The sequence below is a fragment of the Triturus cristatus genome, chromosome 5_1, assembly GCF_964204655.1.
Source record: "Triturus cristatus chromosome 5_1, aTriCri1.1, whole genome shotgun sequence".
Taxonomy (NCBI): Eukaryota; Metazoa; Chordata; class Amphibia; order Caudata; family Salamandridae; genus Triturus; species Triturus cristatus.
Genome location: NC_140587.1, coordinates 395,841,090 through 395,860,095, shown reverse-complemented (window position 1 = coordinate 395,860,095; position 19,006 = coordinate 395,841,090). Strand labels below are relative to the sequence as shown.

General features: G+C 41.6%; 1 protein-coding gene across 2 annotated transcripts in view; it reads right to left on the bottom strand.

Annotated features, from left to right (window-relative positions):
* Positions 1 to 11,348: 11,348 nt before the first annotated feature.
* DPYS (dihydropyrimidinase) overlaps positions 11,349 to 19,006 on the bottom strand; it is a 481,134-nt gene continuing 473,476 nt past the window's right edge. For both annotated transcript variants that reach the window (XM_085605116.1, XM_085605115.1), the window contains exons 9-10: positions 18,854 to 18,935; positions 11,349 to 13,094 (exon numbers count right to left, since the gene is read on the bottom strand). In XM_085605116.1, the coding sequence (XP_085461242.1) occupies positions 18,870 to 18,935 (66 nt within the window). In that variant the 3' untranslated portion in view covers positions 11,349 to 13,094; positions 18,854 to 18,869. The remainder of the gene's footprint in view (positions 13,095 to 18,853; positions 18,936 to 19,006) is intronic.

Here is a 19,006-nt window from a genome sequence, read left to right as displayed (position 1 = left end):
AAAAATTGAATTCACAAGGTATAACCGTAACTTATAGTGAACACTTGATAAATTTGATAGAGTAAGTGTTATCTGACCACTACTCTCTGTTAAATGGACATTCCCTCCTATAAATTTATTTAAAAGCAGCGGGTTTCCACATGGTTCCATTGTTTGAGAATATCTAAATGAATTACTTTGAATCAGATGAAAGTATTTCAATACATTTTGGATTTGATTACATGTACAGTTGATAACGTTGCCTGGGTCTCTTGAAACCTGTGACCTGCCTCGTTAAAGGTATAAATGACGAATGATTCTTTTTTACATTTGCAATTGGTATTGGAGGAACATCATTGATGTATCAAGATTACAATACACTAGTGAATCCATGTAACATACTGCATACTGATAAAACAAAATATCTGTTAGTGTTTGGTGTCCAATATATATTGAGGTACTAGTCAAGGCTCAGCTTTTAGACTATTTATCTATTTCCTCTTTTGATAGATACAGTTACACTGGTTGTAAGGTCCTACCAGGGTTGCAAAAATTGTAATCACTCAAAGACTCAATACAATTTTGTTTATATAACTTTAGTTGTTGCAGCCCTTATTATGTCCAGACATTCACAGCAGTAATAAAGTCATCGTTCCTCTATACACCATGGTCTGCAGTAGACCATTAACACAACAGACTGTTAAGGAACTGGGCATTCTAAAGTGCATGAGTGCACTCATTACAGCTTATGTTATTCTTTTAATCATATCCAAGAGCCTGGGTGTAAGTCTACTATATCCAACTAAAAGTCCCTTTCCCCTGTAAGTAACAGTGAAGACTATTGAAGAATATTCAACCTAAGTCAATCATTTTAGTGAGCAGTTTCTTCTAGTGAGCAATAGACAGCCAGGCTGATTTTGACCTTATTGTAATTTTTGCTGGCTAACCCTTGTTTAATATTATGATCACCACTTCCTCCTGACTAGGGTATGGATATGCCTACTGCATACTGCAAATGCTCCTATGCCGCTGCGGTTAACATGTAAAATAATCTATTTTTCCGTGCATGCAGTCTTGTTCTATGTATTGGGTAAAGTACCATCTGTTGGATATTTTAAGGATAGTCAAAGTCACTGAGTAGTTCTGTGAGGATATGAAGGAATGAAGCCAGAGGCTGAGCTTCTTTATAAGGTCATGGAACTCTGAGGTGACTTGCAGTATCCTTTTATCTTACGGCAGAGAATATTGTATAATACATGGCCATACCATAACCTTTATCCCAAAATTTGAAAATCCTTTGGTCCTTTGCTCCTTCATACGGTGAAGTATAGTTGCTAATAAGTAAAATGCAAAATTACAAATATCAATATACAGCTTGTAATTTATTCCAGAAACATTATATGCAGTTTATTAAGGTCATTTTCAAAAATAGCAGAGAGCTTCCTGTTTTTGAGTAATGAATTATAGGTGTGAAAACAATAAACATTCTGCCATCAATGGCCCTTTTCTGCTAATGACTGCTCATTTCAGGAAATCATTTAGGACAGCTGAAAAGCTAGGTCTCGTTTTCACTGTCCAAGCAGCAGTTCTAAATTTGCACCATGACCAACCTTTCACACTGTCGGCTGGTTTTGGCAGTAGGCCTTATGGCTTCAGAACCCAATTGTAATACGTTATTGAACTTGACCAGCTTCTTAGTGATGTCACAACTAATCTGTAATAAGTAAATCAGTGACAGGTTTTATAGTGAATTTGCATGCACCAGTGTATGTTGTATTGCTCTTGGTGAGTCGTGAATGCTTTAGAGAAGACTATTGCACACAAGTCACCCATTCTAATGTGTAGTTTTTTCTGTCTTATCATACAGCAGTTTTCACTGAAGTGGTGATGGGTAGGCTAGGTAGAGTTGGGTTAAGGTGTATCTGTCAGCTGGTATTTTATCAAAAAAGAAGAGTCAAATTGCCATTTACTAGAGGAGCTTACTGGTGCTTTTGGCTTCTGTATTTCAAGTTTAGAATACACTCTGATGCTTTCACCAAACTGTGTAGATAGTGGTCATTCGTGGATTCCTATGGTGACATACACTTTGCATGTTTAAGTCAAAGAGGAAAAAATGCGTCCTGGCCTGTTTCCTAAGATTCTCTGTTTTTCAAGCCATGGCTAGCACTAGTTTTTTTCCCTGTGCCCCCCTCTATCCTCTTCCCACTTTCTGTTTCTCGCACGGTCGCTATACCATCATAGGCAGCATTAGTTTCACTTCAGGGCGTTCAAAGAATAGGAGAAAGGAGCACCCCTGCATACCCTTAATGGAGTTCAGATGGAGAACTAACAATAAAGATGCCTTTCTTACTGAGTCTTGAAGCTTTGAGAGTGTGTTTAAATATCAACTGCCTTTTGATAGGCAACTTCAGGGCATATGTACAATGAAATGTCGGGGTGCGGAGCTGCGCCAAATTTGGGAGCACCGCACTCCAACATTTTCAAAACGCAGGGATGCCCTGTATTTACAAGAATAGGCACATCCTTGTGTTTTTGCTAGTGCTATCGCTAAAATGAGCTGCCTAGCGCCATTTCAGGCACCCTTGCACCGTTGTACAAGGGTGCCTGCTTATTTGCAGGAAGGTCTCCCTTCCTGTACATAAACAGTCAATAATGGTGATTTGTTACTTCTATGTGTGCTGCAAAATGAACCACACATAGAAGTAGCAAGCCATCATTATTTAATGATTATATGCAGGAAGAGACACCTTCCTGCACATAAACAATCATTCATGGCGTTTTGCTCTTTCTATGTGTGCTGCAGAATGTAGCACAGACAGAAAAAGCAAAAAAGAAGAGAAATAAAAGTATTTCTCCTCGCTTCGCCATTCTAAAAACTGCTCTTGCATGGCATTAGTTTTTGGCGTTGCCTCAGATTTACACATCCTTGGAAATCTGGGGTAGCATCAAAAAGCAATGGGTGTTGCGGTGGAACGCCCACAGTAACACCCATTGTATGCCCCTTTCAAGAAGATATCTGCGTGAAAGGGTGCCATGGGCTTAATTACAGGCCCAATAGCGCCGCTTGTGCATCACTTTATTTGACTCACCGGCAGTGCAACGGGCTTCCCCATATTTAGAAGGCCATGTAAAGTCAACCTGCATGACTTTTCCTGACCTTGTAAATATGTTTCCCTTTTATGCATAACTCTGATTGAAAGGGGCGTTCCATGGGTGTTGTTGTGGGTGTTCCCACGCAACATCCATAGAACTTGACGTATTCCCAGATTTTGTAAACTTGGGAATGCGTCAGAATCCTATGCCTACCCAGGGGAGGCGCAATGAGGAGAAATACTTTTATTTCTCGTATTTTTTCTAGTTTTTTCCCTATTTCTATGCGTGCTGTATTCTGCAGCAAGCATAGAAAGCGGGAAATGCCTTTAATGATTATTTTGTGCAGGAAGGTGCCCCTTCCTGCACAAAAACAATCATCCCCTCAGCTCAAACACCCTTGCAAAATGACTCAAGGGTGTCTGTGCTGGAACACGGCTGCTGTTTATGCATGGGCGCAGGGGCGGAAGGACAGAAATGCACAGTAGCTTGTAGATACGGCACATTCCTGCTCTTTTATTTTGACGCACGGCAGCGCAGCAGGAAGGCTTGCTGCACTGCCGCCCGTCAAAATATTGTAAATGAGGCCCCATATTTACAAAGCCACTTTGTAAATATGGAGCAGGGCATTACGCTACGTGAATTTTGTTTAAAGTGACGTTCCTGTGGCGCAATGCCCTTGTTAATATGCACCTCCGTTTGACAAAGTCCTGCTACTTCTATCAGCATGGAGAGCTATATTTACTATTCCTTTATCTGTCAGCATGTTTGGGGTATTTTGTAATTTTAGCTAGGGACGTCTATTGCTGGGGTTTAGATGAAGGGAAAAATCCACGGTATGACAGTGGAATTCTACCACATATATAAATAAAGACACACTTGTTTTACATAGTAAAATGCAACTATCTAAAAATATCTATCAGCATGGAAGGTACATTAGAGACACTTGAGTCAGATGATGTCTCTAGCCAGCACCCCCACTTTGATATTTGCTCCAGCACCACTGGACACTGTACAGTTGTTCAGGGTTTACCTGGCTTCCATGCTACGCGAAGTAGTAGCTAAGAGGATGCAGCATCCTGAACAGCCTCCTCCACCTCCTTTTCCACCTCTTTGCCCTTTCATTCCCCTTCTCCTATTCCTCCTTCCCCCTCCTCCTTTGCCTCCTTGGTCACCTATGCCTATTGCTGTTAAACATGCCCTGACTTAGAATACTGTTTATGGGCCTTCCCAGGAGGCTCAGGGTCATTCAGATCATCTGAAGCAGACACTGACCAGAAGTCAAATATTGGAAGGGGAACCGACTGTCTTTGTGGACCTTTGAGATAGACAGACTATTGTGCCAGTTTCTTTTGAGGACGATGAACAGTGCCTCTATTATTATCTCGAATCCTTTACACTCATTAATTATAGTTATATTTGAGTGAGAATGGAATGTGTGAAAAGAAGGGCTCCTAAACATAATTTTGAAGCAACATTTATTGGAGAGTTTGGCTCTGAATTCTAGGCTTAGCTAAAATGGACTCTTTGATCCTGAAACTGATGGGCCAATCATCCATTGCAGCTGAAGCTTTCTCTGGCAGACCTGTTAATAAGAAGGCTGAAGGTGCCCTCTTAAATAGCCATGCATTGGGGTCCAACCACTGGAGCCTTTGTAGAATTTCCCCGAAGCAGCGGTCCTGATTCATTCAGGCCGCGGTCTAATCCTGAACCCCGGTTGGAGATAGTTGAGATGGACCACAAACCTTTTCACAAGGTATTTTCAGCTCTGGTTTCTTGCCCGCTGTTGTACTAGTTTTCACTCTCCCCTAGACATTGTTCCACCTTCAGTTATTCAAACTCTGGTACTGTCTAAGGAAGAGGGGGCTTGTTCAATAACTGTGTGTTGGGCATTGATGGACTGTGCCTTGCATGTTTTTCTCTTTGTGAAGGTTCTTGAATCTTTTTTCAGAAAAGGCTTTGTGCCTCATGGTCATAAGCTTTCTCTCCAGCATTGAGCTGGCTGATCACTTTGCTTCCTTCTGAGGCCGTTGGGCTAGCTGGAGCATCCTTTCTGACAGTATTGGGTGGTTGCTCTACCAAGACTGGGGTAGTCTCCTTACCTTAATTGAAATGATTGGCAGAGTAAGGGAGTTACACACTTTAGATAAACCCTGCTCACCCCCTTTTCAGAAAAATAAAGTATCTTTATTTAAACTAAACAAGACCAAAACGACAATAATCCACCATACAGGTATCAAGCTGTACTTTTAAAACAGGTACTTCAAAAATAGAACTTGTAGAATCAAAATAGCTCCACATGCGGCTATTGCGACGTTGTGACAGGCATAAATCCAAAGTACGGTGAGGACCGCGAGGTGTGCGGAGTCGAGCATGGAGTTACACGGACCCCCAGACAACAGTACCTTGCAAACCAAGTCTGTAGATAATGCACAACTCATGGAGGTAAGGTGTCGGTACCGAGGTGAAGCCAGTTGCCTTCTGCCATGGGGGAGGCACGGCATTGAGTCCAGGACAGGGGAAGTTAGGTGGCGTCAGCGGTGAGGTGTTGGTTCCGGTGAAGCGATGTGGCATCGAAGAGTTCGTGAAGTCATCCTCATCGGTCATAGGCTCCCCAATAACAGGATGCAGGCGCTGGCGATGATGGTATACGTGCGAGCACTTGTGTAAGGAAGGCCGATAACTGCAGGCGTCGAAGGGCGTTGGAGATGGAGTGCAGGTGGGGGATGCGTCCTGCACTTCACAAGCGGTGCCCCCAGTGTCAGTGCAGGTTGCGGTGTCACTGGCGGCGTCTGAGTTGTTTTTCTTGCTTTCTAAAAGTGGCATTTTTAAACACAATTTAAAAACTATCCCCCTAAAAAGATGCATTCAGAGAGCCTAAATTCCATTTCTCTATCTTGTCCCAATGTAAAGTTATACATGTAAGATGTTACATAGCAACTCCCATGTCAGCCGATAGCCTTTCAATAGTGAAAAAAGAAATTGGCAGTATTTCACAATCAGGACATGTAAAACACACTAGCACATGTCCTTCCTTTCACATAGACTGCACCCTGCCCATCGGGGTACCTTGGGCCTACCTGAGGGTTTTTTTTACATGTAAAAAAAGGGAATGTGGGGGCCTGTCAAATGGGTCCACTTGCCAGGTCAACATGGCAGTTTACAGCTGGGTGTGCAGACACTGCAGTGGCAGGTTTGAGATACATTTACAGGGCTACTCACGTGGGTGGCACAATCTGTGCTGCAGGCCCACTATTAGTATTTGATTTACAAAACAGGCCCTAGGCACATACAGGGCACTGTAGTAGGGACTTACCAGTAAATCAAATATGTCAATCAGAGATAACCAATCACATTTACAATTTACACAGGGAGCATTGCACTTTGACACTGATAAGCAGTGACAAAGTGCCCAAACCACCTAAGCCAGAAAAAACTAAATCCATCTCATATTTAAAAAATGCAGGTGGTAGAGGCAAAACGTCAGGGGCACCCACTCCAAGGATGCCAGGTCTAACTGATTTGATGGACATTTACAATGACATTTCAAGGTTATACATTGAAGACGTTTTATCAATTGTGCAGTGGGTACTCATTCTCTGGTGTTTTTGGTGCTGTGGTGCTGGGTGCAGTTTCTGTTCGACTTTCCGAATAGAGTAAATACATTTCGACCCAGACTTACTAACAGCTGGAAAGTCTTGCAAAACAACACAAATCAATACATTGGTATTTACTTTTTAAGTACTTTGCATTGGAAAGGTGCCTTTTGTGTTTAGTGTTGCTTGCAGCTAGAGGGCATTACTGGGATGTTACAGTTGAAACACCCATTAGTTTCGATGGAAAGCACAATGTTATATGTTATAACATTTTTAGAGCGCATGGCTGCCTTAGCAGTGGGGCATCTCAGCGATAGTCTCGACAGTGAAGCAACTGTAAGGAGAGACCAAGGGGAAAAAGGAAAGGCCCAACAGAGTTCTTAGATGGAAAACACCTATGTCTTCAGAGGTTTCCTAAAGGAACAGAGGCTCTGAATGTGCCTCAAGGGAAGAGGAAGGGCATTCCAAAGGGCATGGGCTTCAGCTCAGAAAGAGCAGCCACCCGCCCTTATTCTTCTAAGACGTGGTACACAAGCCAAGTTAAGATCAGCAGAGCGCAAGGATCGTGAGCGGAGGCACGGCATCAGCAAATTAGATAAAATGGGGACCCCTGGAAAAGAAAGACCTAATGGGCTGAGCACAGAGCCTTGAACTGAATAGGTTTGTACACCATGAGCCAGTGTAATTTGCGAATAGCGTCCGCAGCGAAGCAGTACTCGGGAAGCGAAAAAAACTTGCAGCTGCATTTTGAGCCATCTGTAGTCTTCTAATCAGAGGCTTGCTTACTCCTAGGTAATGGATGTTACTATAGTCCAGCCAGGAAAGGATAACTTCCTGAATGATGACTTGATGAATGTGGGGATCAAAAAAGCCCAGAATGGATATGATCCCACAACATTCGTCTATGCTTCAAAGGTTAGGGCACTATCCACCCAAACACCTAGATTCTTGTCCACTGGCTCGGGACAAGGGGGAGTCCCAAGGGAAGAGAACCAGTAGCAGTCGCCCCAGGCATGGACTTCCTTGCCTACGAGGAGAATTTCCGACTTGTTCGCATTTAGCTGCAAACAGTTAGCAGCTTTCTAATCTGGAACCGTCATCATACCTTTTTAGAAATTGACCAGATCCAATGAAGGCGCGCCGGAAAAAGAGAACACAAGCTAGATGTCAGCAGCATATGACACCAACGCAAACCCCAGAGCTTTCACAACTGGAGCCAAAGGCTGGATGTAGATGTTTAACAAAGTAGGGCTCAGGTAGGAGCTTTGGGGGACACCGTGGTGTAGAGTGTGCCAGTTAGAGCTAAAAGGCGGGGATGCAACCTGGAAAGAACGATCAGGAAGGAAGAAGGTGAACCAAGTTAGAGCAGAACCACCTATTCCGATCTCTTGCAGACACTGGAGCAAGATGTTGTGACATAGAGTATCGAAAGCAGCACTTCGATCAATCACAGTCAGGTTAAAGAGATGAGCGTGTCTGCACTGCGAGTGCCATAAAATAGCCAGGGACTCTAATAGGCTCCTCTAGGGTCTGCTCCTGATTGGACCAAAAAGCCATCAATCAGAGCGAGGCAATGCCAACAAGGAAAGGGACGGAAAGGTATTTAAGATCGATAGACCAGGCTTTGCATACAAAATTAACACCTCCTTTAAGCAAGTGCTAACAAAGAGAAATGTATTAATTTCTCAAGAAAAGCAGATGCATTGCATGTGAATTTCCCATAACATCTGTTGTATGGATTCTTCTGTGTTTGCTTAGACATAGGGATTTGTACGCGTTACAGATCTCGTTAGCAGTAGCTGAAATTAATATTGAACAATAGGACTAAGCTCAAACCAAGATGGAGGCTACGTTTTGCATTGGGTCAGCTTTATGCCATTGCCAAACACATTTCTCTAAAGCCCTAAGATGCATCTGGCAGGCCTGCCAGCAAGGGTTAAAAAAGCCCTTGTCTCTGCCCAGCTTCGAAAGAGTGGCCATGGCCAGAAGGGAGGCTTAGTCAGGATGCAATGGTAGCTGCTTTTAATCATGCAATGGTGGCTGCATTCAGTCAAGGCAACGGCGACTGCCCTGAGTCAGTGAGAACCACCTGGGGCAATGAGAGTACACCAGCAGCTCCAAGCGGGTGTCAGTGGGATTTGTGGATCAGAAGAAAGAGCAATTAAGTACTCAAGAGCAGAATGAAAGGTATGGGAGCAAATAAATGCCCTAAACGTAAATTCTAAAAAGTATGAAACCATTTAAATGAACATTTGCAAAAAAACAGAAGAAGTGGAAATAAACAGTGGTTCGTTTCCATTGATTGGAAACCAATCAAATGGGAAAATAACCCTAAAAACAGCAAATTAATACCTGTAAGGGAGAAAAGGGAGAATAAAACCACGTGCTACTTATCTAAGTGAAGAGTATCATTTAAAAGAGGAAGATCATTTGTGCAAGGACTATTTATATATTGTTAATATACTATTCTACATTGATTTTGTTTTATGATGTAATGTTCTTTAAAGAGCTGCGTGGAGTGGCATTAAATGATAAATGCATAATGGTAGCCTTTGGTCTTGTAATGAAATTTGCTTCAACCATACTGCACCTGTTGTAGTGACTATGGATGCGAGTTCTTGGGGTTGGAAGGCATCTCTAGGGGAAAATGAGCTGCTCTCTGGCAGAGAGTCCAATCCTCCAAATGTAAAATGCTAATGACAATACTGTTGACTTTACAAGCATTTTCTCACCGCCTGATGTGAGAGGGCTTTAGTGGTGGAAGAGACAGTCAAATTGCCAAGAGCAATGTTGACAGATAGGGAGGAACATCTGTAACTCAGATAGTATATAGGATATGTTCTTGGTTGCAACACAATATTTTGAACCTGAAAGCTTCCACTGTTTGGACACAAGCAGATGGATCTCAGGTGTAGGGCAGCAGATTCTCTGTTAGTCCAGTGGTCAAGCAGCATTCTACATGCATTTCCCTTGATTCCCCTCCTCCTGAAGGTGCTTCTGAAAATTTGGGAGGAGAGGAAACAGTAATTCTCATGACGCTGTTTTGGCCTTTAAGCCCCTGGTACACATTATTAAAGAAGATGTCAATCAAGCAAACCTTTCATCTGTTAATTCATCCCTCGCATCTCAGGTTTCCATTAGCTGATGCAAAAACAGTTAACAAATCTACATCTGTTGCTCTTGAAAGGATATAACATTAGAAAGACAAGCCTCCAGAAAGCCATCAACCTCATTCGCCTATGCTAACTATAGGACAAACTTGCGGTGTGGACAAGTAGTTTGATGGCATCATCGTGTGATCCACTTCAGATTATGGAATTTTTGAGTGATGGGGGTTTAAAAGGGTTTGCTCCATCTACTACTGCAGCCCAAAAGGCAGCAATGAGAGGCTTCAGAAAGTCTTACAGCGATATACTGCGAATTTTACATTTAGCTTCCTGACTCATGAAGAGTTTCAGAATAAGAAAACCGGTCTTTCTAAATCCTATTGCAACAAGGGATTTGCCAATAGTATTATATGGTGTACACAAATGACCCTTTGAGCCTCTTGATGTGGAGGCTTCTTAGTATCAGTGCAGGTAGCATTTTTGTCACCACTCACATCAGCTAAAATGCTAGGTGAATTAGGAGGGAAAGTCATTTCACATTCACATCTTTTTGCTTTTTCCAGATAGGGTAGGGATGAATCCTGACCCAAACTTTAGGCCTAGTATTCATAGCAACTTAAATTTGGCTAAAAAAAAAAGTTTTACCTGTTTTTTATGATAAATCTTCCAATTATATTCCATACACTTTGATACTAAAGTACCCTTGTTGGTTTATTCAGAGAAAACAAAGATATTTCTTATCACAAATGCTCTATGTGTCTCTTATGGGGCAGCCAAAATGGCTAAAAAGGTCTCTCAGCTACCTTACATCGCTGGGTTCGCCAGGCAGTTTTAGAGGCATACATCTCAGCAGGTCAAGATATACCAAAACATAATCAGGGGGCTCATACAGGGCTGTTTCTCCTTCCTGGGCAGATGCCACAGGTATATCTTTACAAGAGGTTTGCAGAGGAGCAACCTGGTCCATCAAGAACGTTTGTTTCTCATTATAGCTAAGTGTGCTGGATGAGAATAAAAACCACAATGAAGTAATTGTGATGAACATATTTTTGTTTACTGTATAAAATAAATGTTGCTTTTGATGCATAGCTAAATGGTATTGTCGATGACGATCTTAAGGCTTATATGGATCCTCAATATGTTAGGACTGGGACGAGGCGCACGGATGACCAGGTAATGTTTCTATTACTTACCAGTAATCTTAGGTACCATGAGTCCTTGAGCTCCTTCAAAATGATTGTATAGAGGCACCACCAATACAATGTATGCTTTTGTACAGATAGGTCGACCGGAAGAGGGTGGGAGGAGAGGTGTATAGTGCATGCCCAATAGTGATGAAAAAAAGACTATAGCTTGTCTATTAAGAAAAAGTCATGATTGTGGGAAGAGGCTGTCAAAGGAATAGGGCCAACTCAGTATGTTAGGACTGGGATGAAGAGCTCTAGGACTCAGGGTTATTAGGTGTACCTGTAAGTAATAGACACATTAGTTAGTCGAGACAACACAGCTCAGATTCACAAAGCTGAAAAACATTATTCTGGAGGAAGCAAAATAATAATATAGAAGAAACAATGTATTTGTTCACATTGTTTAAGCCTTAAACTTTATTAATTTGGACAAACAACCTTAGGTTAGAGAGCGTAACTTGAACTATAATACTACAGTAGCACGTTGTCCAAGATTGCCTTAAAAGCATGCACTTAAGAGTAAGAACCAATAAATGAATACATTTTGACATAATTAATCAGATTATTAATTTCATCACATCGGGGGACCAGATTTGCTGAGGTCACGCAAGGCAGCGCAAGCCCTTAAATGGGATTTACTAAGCCATGGAAAGCCACCTTGAATGGCGCTGCATGACTTAGAAAATCTAGAGTAACGCTAAGCAGCACATTTCAGCTCTATGTGTTACCTTGCAACTGGGATGCATTCCTTGGGAGGACTGTGGATGTTCCTACACACCCACCCATGGATTTAGCGCATTCCCAGATTCACAATGAGATGTAAACCTGGGAATGTGTCACAAGTGAATGCCTCCCTCACCCAGGCATAATATCTTTATTTCCCAGTGTTACTTATTTTTTCTTTGTGTGATGCACTGTGCATCACACAAAGAAAAAGGAAATGCCTTTAAGGATTGTTTTTGTGCAGGAAGTTGTCCATTCCTGCATTAAAAAAATCCTACTCATAACGTAGGCCCCCTTGCGATAGTGCAAAAGTGCCTGCTTTGGCGCTATGCAACACACAGTGCGCAAGCACAAGGAGGCAGCAGAAATGCGCCATATCTTTGTAAATATGTCACATTCCTGCGCTCTCTTTTTCAAGCAGCGCAGCAAGCTGCCTTGCTGCGCTGCGTTGTGTGAAATGTTAGTAAATCTGCCCCAGATGTATGCAACCAAGATAAAAAAATAAAGTAGAACCCCAAGGTCATGAGGGTTAACTATATGATTAGCAATACATGCAGAAATGCAAAGGCAAGTATTAAAAAGTGATTGGTAATATATTAGTAAATATTCCTTGTATATTACAGGGAAGGTAAAATTCCAGGTAGGATAATACAGTGAGATGCTGAGACATGGAAGCGCATCCTAGAGTAATTCAACAGCAGCATTTCAGGGGCAGTGAAATAGCAAACAATGACGTCAGATGTACCCGCAAGACACGTGTTGCAGAGCTGCTCACTCGTTGTACTGCCTTTTTTCCAAACTACAATTGCCGCCGAAAATTTCTTTCACATCTTTTTGCTGCAGTGAAATAGAAAGGACACATGGGGGAGAAACGCATCATTGTGGCCTTGGGACCAGTGAACGTGTCTCGAACAGACACCAGTCTCTGCCAGGTTTTCTCTGGCTACCAAAAGTGAGCAAAATTCTTTCAGGATTCCAGATTTTCCATATGTACAAGCGTAACAAAGGGACAGGTGTGGCGTAGCGGACAGAGCAGCTGACTCCAGAGCGCGGGCCCGAGGTTCAATCCCTGGCGGTGGCAGCTCAGCTCAGCATCATGTGACTCTGTGCAATGGCTCACTTAATCTCCCCAACGGCCCCTAGCACCTTGAAACCCTTGAGGGGTGATGTGTTCACGCTTTACAAATACTAATTATTATTATTAACATTTACATATCTTCGGAAAAGCAACCTAATGCTAAAGATGCAAATTAATATAAAATCAGAACATGAGTGTAATTTGATCAGCAAGGGCAAAAAAAATATATATATATCGCTGGGGTTATTCTGAATATTGACCAGTAAGAAGTTGTTCTTGACAAGAGGATGGTCTTCGCCTTGAGTGAGAAGATTACTCTTTCTAACCAGATTATCTAAAAAAAAAAGTACAAGAATAAAAGATCAGATATAGCAATATTCCACATGGCAAAACAATGCAATTACACAAAGAATCATCACAAAAAACTGGCAATCAGCTGATTGTAGGAATGCTGGACGTGTTTAACTAGCAGCTGTGCCCACCCAGTGGACTGATGTTTGGGAGCCTCGCTGCAGACAGCAAAAGAGCAAAACATCCTTTGCGTTTGGTGATCACCCCTTGGAATGTGATTCCCCTCTCTCTCTTTGAGCCCTTCACAATCAGAGCACTTTTCGAAAACCTTTAAATCTAGACTGTTATGTAACTTAAGTTCATGACTGGGTGAGTTTCTAAACATTTTTGGACTTCAAAGAAGATTACAGCAGAGCTCCAGAGAATCTGTGACAGTCGCAGCTTCCTAGGAATTTCCGAGGAGTAGTTCCCGAATTCGATTGTGTATATCAAGTTTCTCACATTCAACAGCATTTTTGCATGCATACATTTAAAAGTTGCACATTTTGACAAGAATAAACACCGCACAATAGTGCAATTACACTTTAAACATTTTTTTCTTCTCCTATGGGAATATTTGATGCAGTGGAGAAATCCTTTCCACCTTACCCCCAATAATTGTGGGACTGTTTCCTACCTATTCTCACCGTGGCACTTCAGTAAACCCCCAACCATATCCACGGTGGAAATGTGCCTCACAGGTTTGTGAGTCTTCACTTACTTTCCACAGCATACCTGCTTTGGGAAGCCCACTCTTCAACACTGAGAGCAGAGGCTGCTGTAATATTAAGTGTTAGTAAATCCCTTTTTAAGTGTAAATTCGGGTTTTGTGTACACAAAACTGGGATTTACATTCGCCAAGCTAGTTATTTGCTCACATAAGATAAACATGGTGTTCAAATGACTTTGTGAATCAGTATTAGGGGAGATTATATATTAATCTGGACAGGCTACTTCAATTGCGAACAATGTAAAATCTTGAACGGGGAATACTGCAGTCATGGGGATGTTGAGGGTACCCCTTACGCCCATTTCCCTCATAACGTTTATGGTGACTCAATTAATACCTAATGTGTAAATACAATTTAGAAATCCTGGAGCCGCTGGGGAACAGGGTGAAATGGCGGAGCAAACTTTTGTAGGAGCTCGCTCTTCATCTAATATTGATCATATCCTGATCTCAAGAAATGGTAAGAGCATAGTTGAGAACACTAGGATACATGTAAGTACATTCAGTTATCACCATCCGCTAGTCCTGGAGCTGAAGTTAATCCCGACACACCTAGAAGAACTGTGCATGGTGCCCAATATTAGAACTCAAGGAGAAAATGGCACTACCATAAAATGGTCAGGTGCAAATCCCCTAGTCTTTATGCAAAACTTGGTAAAAAAAAGTCAAGGTGATATTGTTGACTGCATGATGGAATCTTCCACTGATCTCCAGGCCACCACGGCTTTTTGTAACATAGCGGGTACCATATCTGAAGACCTAAAACTAAAAAACTAAAAAAAATCTTATTTCCAGCCAAGATGGTTTGATAAAAAGTGTATTAAACTGAACCAGGAATTGAAAAAAGCCCTAAAAAATACTTCTAGGGACAGGGAACTGGTAAGCACCTTGAGAAAGGCATATAAACAGAGCCTAAATACTAGAAAAGCAGAAATCAGGGAATCCGCATGGGATAAACTGGTACAGGCGGCAGGAACACGAAAAAACACACTAGTCTGGAAGACTTTATATCATCCTTTTTTTTTTAAACGAGCTAGCCACCAAGATCGAGACTATCGTACCTCTTAAAGATTGGCTATCGCACTTCGAATAATATTGAATCCAAACAAAGAAGATCTGATAATTCCAGGGAATAGTTATACTATCACCGTGGCTCCCTCAAATGTGATACCTGTAACAATAAATGAAATTAGAGCGGCCTTAGATAAAAGTGCAAATGGTACGGCACCTGGCGGGGATGGGGTTCCCTTAGATATTTTTAAATGTGATATGGACTGTTGGATACCAATTTTATTCAGGGTTTGTAATGCTACGGCATGGGGGGTACTGCGCACCAGCTGGACGGAAAGTGTGATAGTCCCGATTTGTAAGAAGGGCAATAGAGGAGACGGAAAATGCTACGGCCCTATATCCCTACTGGATTCAACTTATGGGAAGAATCCTTTTAGAAAGGTTAGAAAGCTGGGTAAGTGATAATAATACCCTTACTGAGTCCCAATTTGGCTTCAGAAGGGGTATAGAGACTATCGAGCAGTGCGTTAACCTTGAACTCTTGATAGGAAAATACACTGTCGCAAAGGAGGGCAAACTACATCTTTAATTTGTAGACTTGACAAGTGCCTTTGACCTGGTTAACCACGGAAAACTATGGTTGTCTTTAAGGGAGATGGGTGCCCCAGAGGATATTGTAGTATATCTTTCTCAAATGTATGCCTTATTAACTTAAAGTGTTCGCTATGGGCCCAACGGCGAATGTACCCCCCGCTTTAGAGTTACACGAGGCATACGCCAAGGGTGTGTTTTTGCACCTCTTTTATTTCCCCTTTATATAAATAATGTTGATATTACTTTGCAAAAACTGCAAGCTGACGCTCCAAAAATTGGCAATCGTTCTACACCAGTCCTCTTGTACGCGGACATCGCTGTCCTGTTATCAAGGACACCAAATGGGTTACAGTGTCTAATTGAGAACTTTGCACTTTATATGAATGGGAAAAATCTAATACTGAATCTCAGTAAAACATTTACAATGACCTGTGGCAGGGGCAAAACTAAACTTGAAAACCATCACATGGTTCTTTCAAACATGGTAGAAAGAACAACCTCCTTCTCATATTTAGATCTCCTATTCACTAATGACGGTAGTTGGGATACCCACATAGACCGTTGCAAATTGAAATTTTGAAGCTATTTTTAGATTTTCTCAGACAATCGGGAATAAACCTGTTAGAGAAATTGTAACTTTATACAGGAGTAAATGCCTTACGTGCACTTGTTATGGTGCTGCATTGTGGGGAGAGCAAATCATAACCTATTGGAAATTGGAGCAAACAAGTTATTGAGGAGGCTTTTAGCAGTCCCTAACTCCACCCCTAAGGAATTGTCTGTCCCTTACATTAGTGATTACATTAGCATGGCTGCCCTCATGCTTTGGCACGGGATCTGGACCAAAGAGGAAACGAGATTCACTAAGATGATAATGGATTGTTTAGCCCTAGATCATTATAAAACAAAATTCCCTGGCTCCAATACATTTGCAATCTTTTAGTAGAGTCTAAGGTGGCCGTTGATTTTAGAGACCCCACAAATATTCAGAATTATAGTAGAAGGGACCTAAAAAAGAGACTTATTAAACCGAGAGACACACTGAGAGAAAGGGTGTCCTGCAGCAAACAGAAGATAAGATCATATTTTGAAGGGCCAGTATCATTGAGTACCCAACCATATTTATTGAGTACAAGAAATATACAACATAGATTTTACTTAACAAAATTGCGTTTGGATACCCTCCACCACTTGTTTGCATTTCCTAAGAAGGGCAAGTGGCATCGCTCTCTTCCACTTTGCCCTTGTGATGGAAAATCGCCACAGTCTACATTACATTTCATGCTTTTTTGTTCTTTTTACAGCGATATTAGGAAATATGTGTTTCGTTTATTGTTTATGACAACAAACTATTTTTATACAAACAGACTTTTAACTATATTTGCAGCTTAGCAAATGTCTCGATTTGTAATGCTGTAATTGTTTTTATACAAATAGCGATTAAACAAAGAATAGATATTTCCTATTTGGAGGCCCTAACATATGAGGAAACTGGATCATGAGATCTTAAATAATGTAAGTATTCATTGTGCGGCTATTGCCCCTTGTAGATTCCCAGTGTAAATGTTTAACCAACTTAGTTGAATATGTACTACATCTTAGCTCGCTTTTAATTCTCTTCTGATTATGCACTTTATGTAATAGAACATACTGGATTGACTGATCATATGGTACCCTCGGTAGTGCAATGTAAACCGTTCTTTTTAATCTTGTTCAAGCCTATATTTATTTTATATATTGAAGTTAATTATTTTTTTAAACTGACCGGTTTTGTATTTTTCTGTTATATCGCAATGCACTTTATGTACTAGAATGCATTAGATTCCTTGTGTACATGATATTTTTATTGGCATAATGTATATATATATTTTTTAAAATGTTTTTATGGTTGTATTGTACAAACCAAATAAAGCTTGTTTGATTTGACTGGACTTGAGTTTGTGAATCAGGCTGTAAGTCTGTGCCTTCCAGCATAACTTCTTCCACCTAACACCAAGAAGACCTCTTTTAGGTTAGTTTGTGCTGTTATTCAAACAGTACCAGTTGCTTGAGATGCTTTGCATTGCTATATGAAGGGATGCTAGGTACATTAGATTTGGGACTCGCTAATAGTTTGATATGTCCCCTTATTTTGGCCTTCAGGGTGCTTTGCAGACCAACTAGCTCATTTTACAATATTTCTGGATTATTGGTGTATTCTTCCATGCAATATTTAAGATGCCCTATATTATGCGCTTTTCTTGCCGAGTAGAAAGGATGATGGATACCGTTTGCTGATTTGTATGTGAATGATGTGTTACTGATATGCCAGGCAGAATGGAAGTCACATTATTCTGACAGTTGCATTGTGAACAAGTATTGAATGCACAGATGTAATAAAAAGAGGACAAATTGCTTATTTTGTCATTGGGCCCCATTACAAGTCAACTGATAAGGAAAAGAGTGGTAATTCCAGGCCTGGTATTAACATTACAATGACCGCACTATGTAAAGGGTGCACTGTCCTTACTTGTGTCGCAATGCAACTTTAACTAGGTGTGCCGGGCACAAACAGAGACAGTGCATCCATTGCGGATAGTGGACTGCCCCAGGGCAGCCAAGAACTTTTGGCTGCTCTTGGGACAGAGCATTAGTGAAAGGCAGAGCAGCGATTTGAAGCAGCCACTCCATCTTTCCCAGGGAAGGCATGTGAAACAAAGGGGGGCAAAGACCCCCCTGCTGGAGGGTGCAGTGAATGACTGCACTTGCCTGCAGAGCGATGTCTGGGTGTTCATGGGACCTCTTTACCCCCTATCAGAGGGCGCTGTTAGCACAGTTTTTGTGGCGACCAGTCAATGAGCCTTCTGACATTCTCTTTGTCCCTATACCACATCTATAATACAGCACTGGGGTGCAGAGGCAAAGTGTTTCCAACATTTGCATGGGGCCATGTCCCAAGCAAATGTGGCAATACCCTTTTCAGATCACTCTGACACTATATGTACTCCAGCACACCCTGTATTATAGAGCATCTGAAGACCCTTCTGTAATATTAAAATCTCCCAGAGTTACAGAAACCAGGTGCACACGCCCGTTGCTGCACATGCGGTGTATTTCATCTTATTTTCCGTCTATTAGTAGTATGAGTCCTGGAATGGGAAATACCATGCACGACCAGGAATTACCCAGCCATTTACTGCATGTTTTTTCATAAGTTCTGGGCCCTTTTACGCTCATAAATTTCAACTGCTCTGAGAAGGTGGAATTTGTGAGAGGAAAAGCAAGTAGCCATGCTTGGTGTGACAAGACCACCTGGAAACACCATTCCCTGTAACACTAGTAATTATGATAGCAACACAGAAAACCATGCAGTAATATCACTCTGTGCTACCTGTAAAGAGCACCATAATGTGCAAGGGTTCATAGGAAGAAAAGTGAAAAAAGATCACCTGATAGCCGAGTCGTCTATGTCTTCAACTTGACCACTTCTCCCTTGTAAGGTTCCCTCTTGACAGCGACGGGCTGGCAGACCTGCAGAAGACCATGGCATTATCAGTCTTGTATTGTAGACACATTGTGCACATTTACAATATGATTGTCCC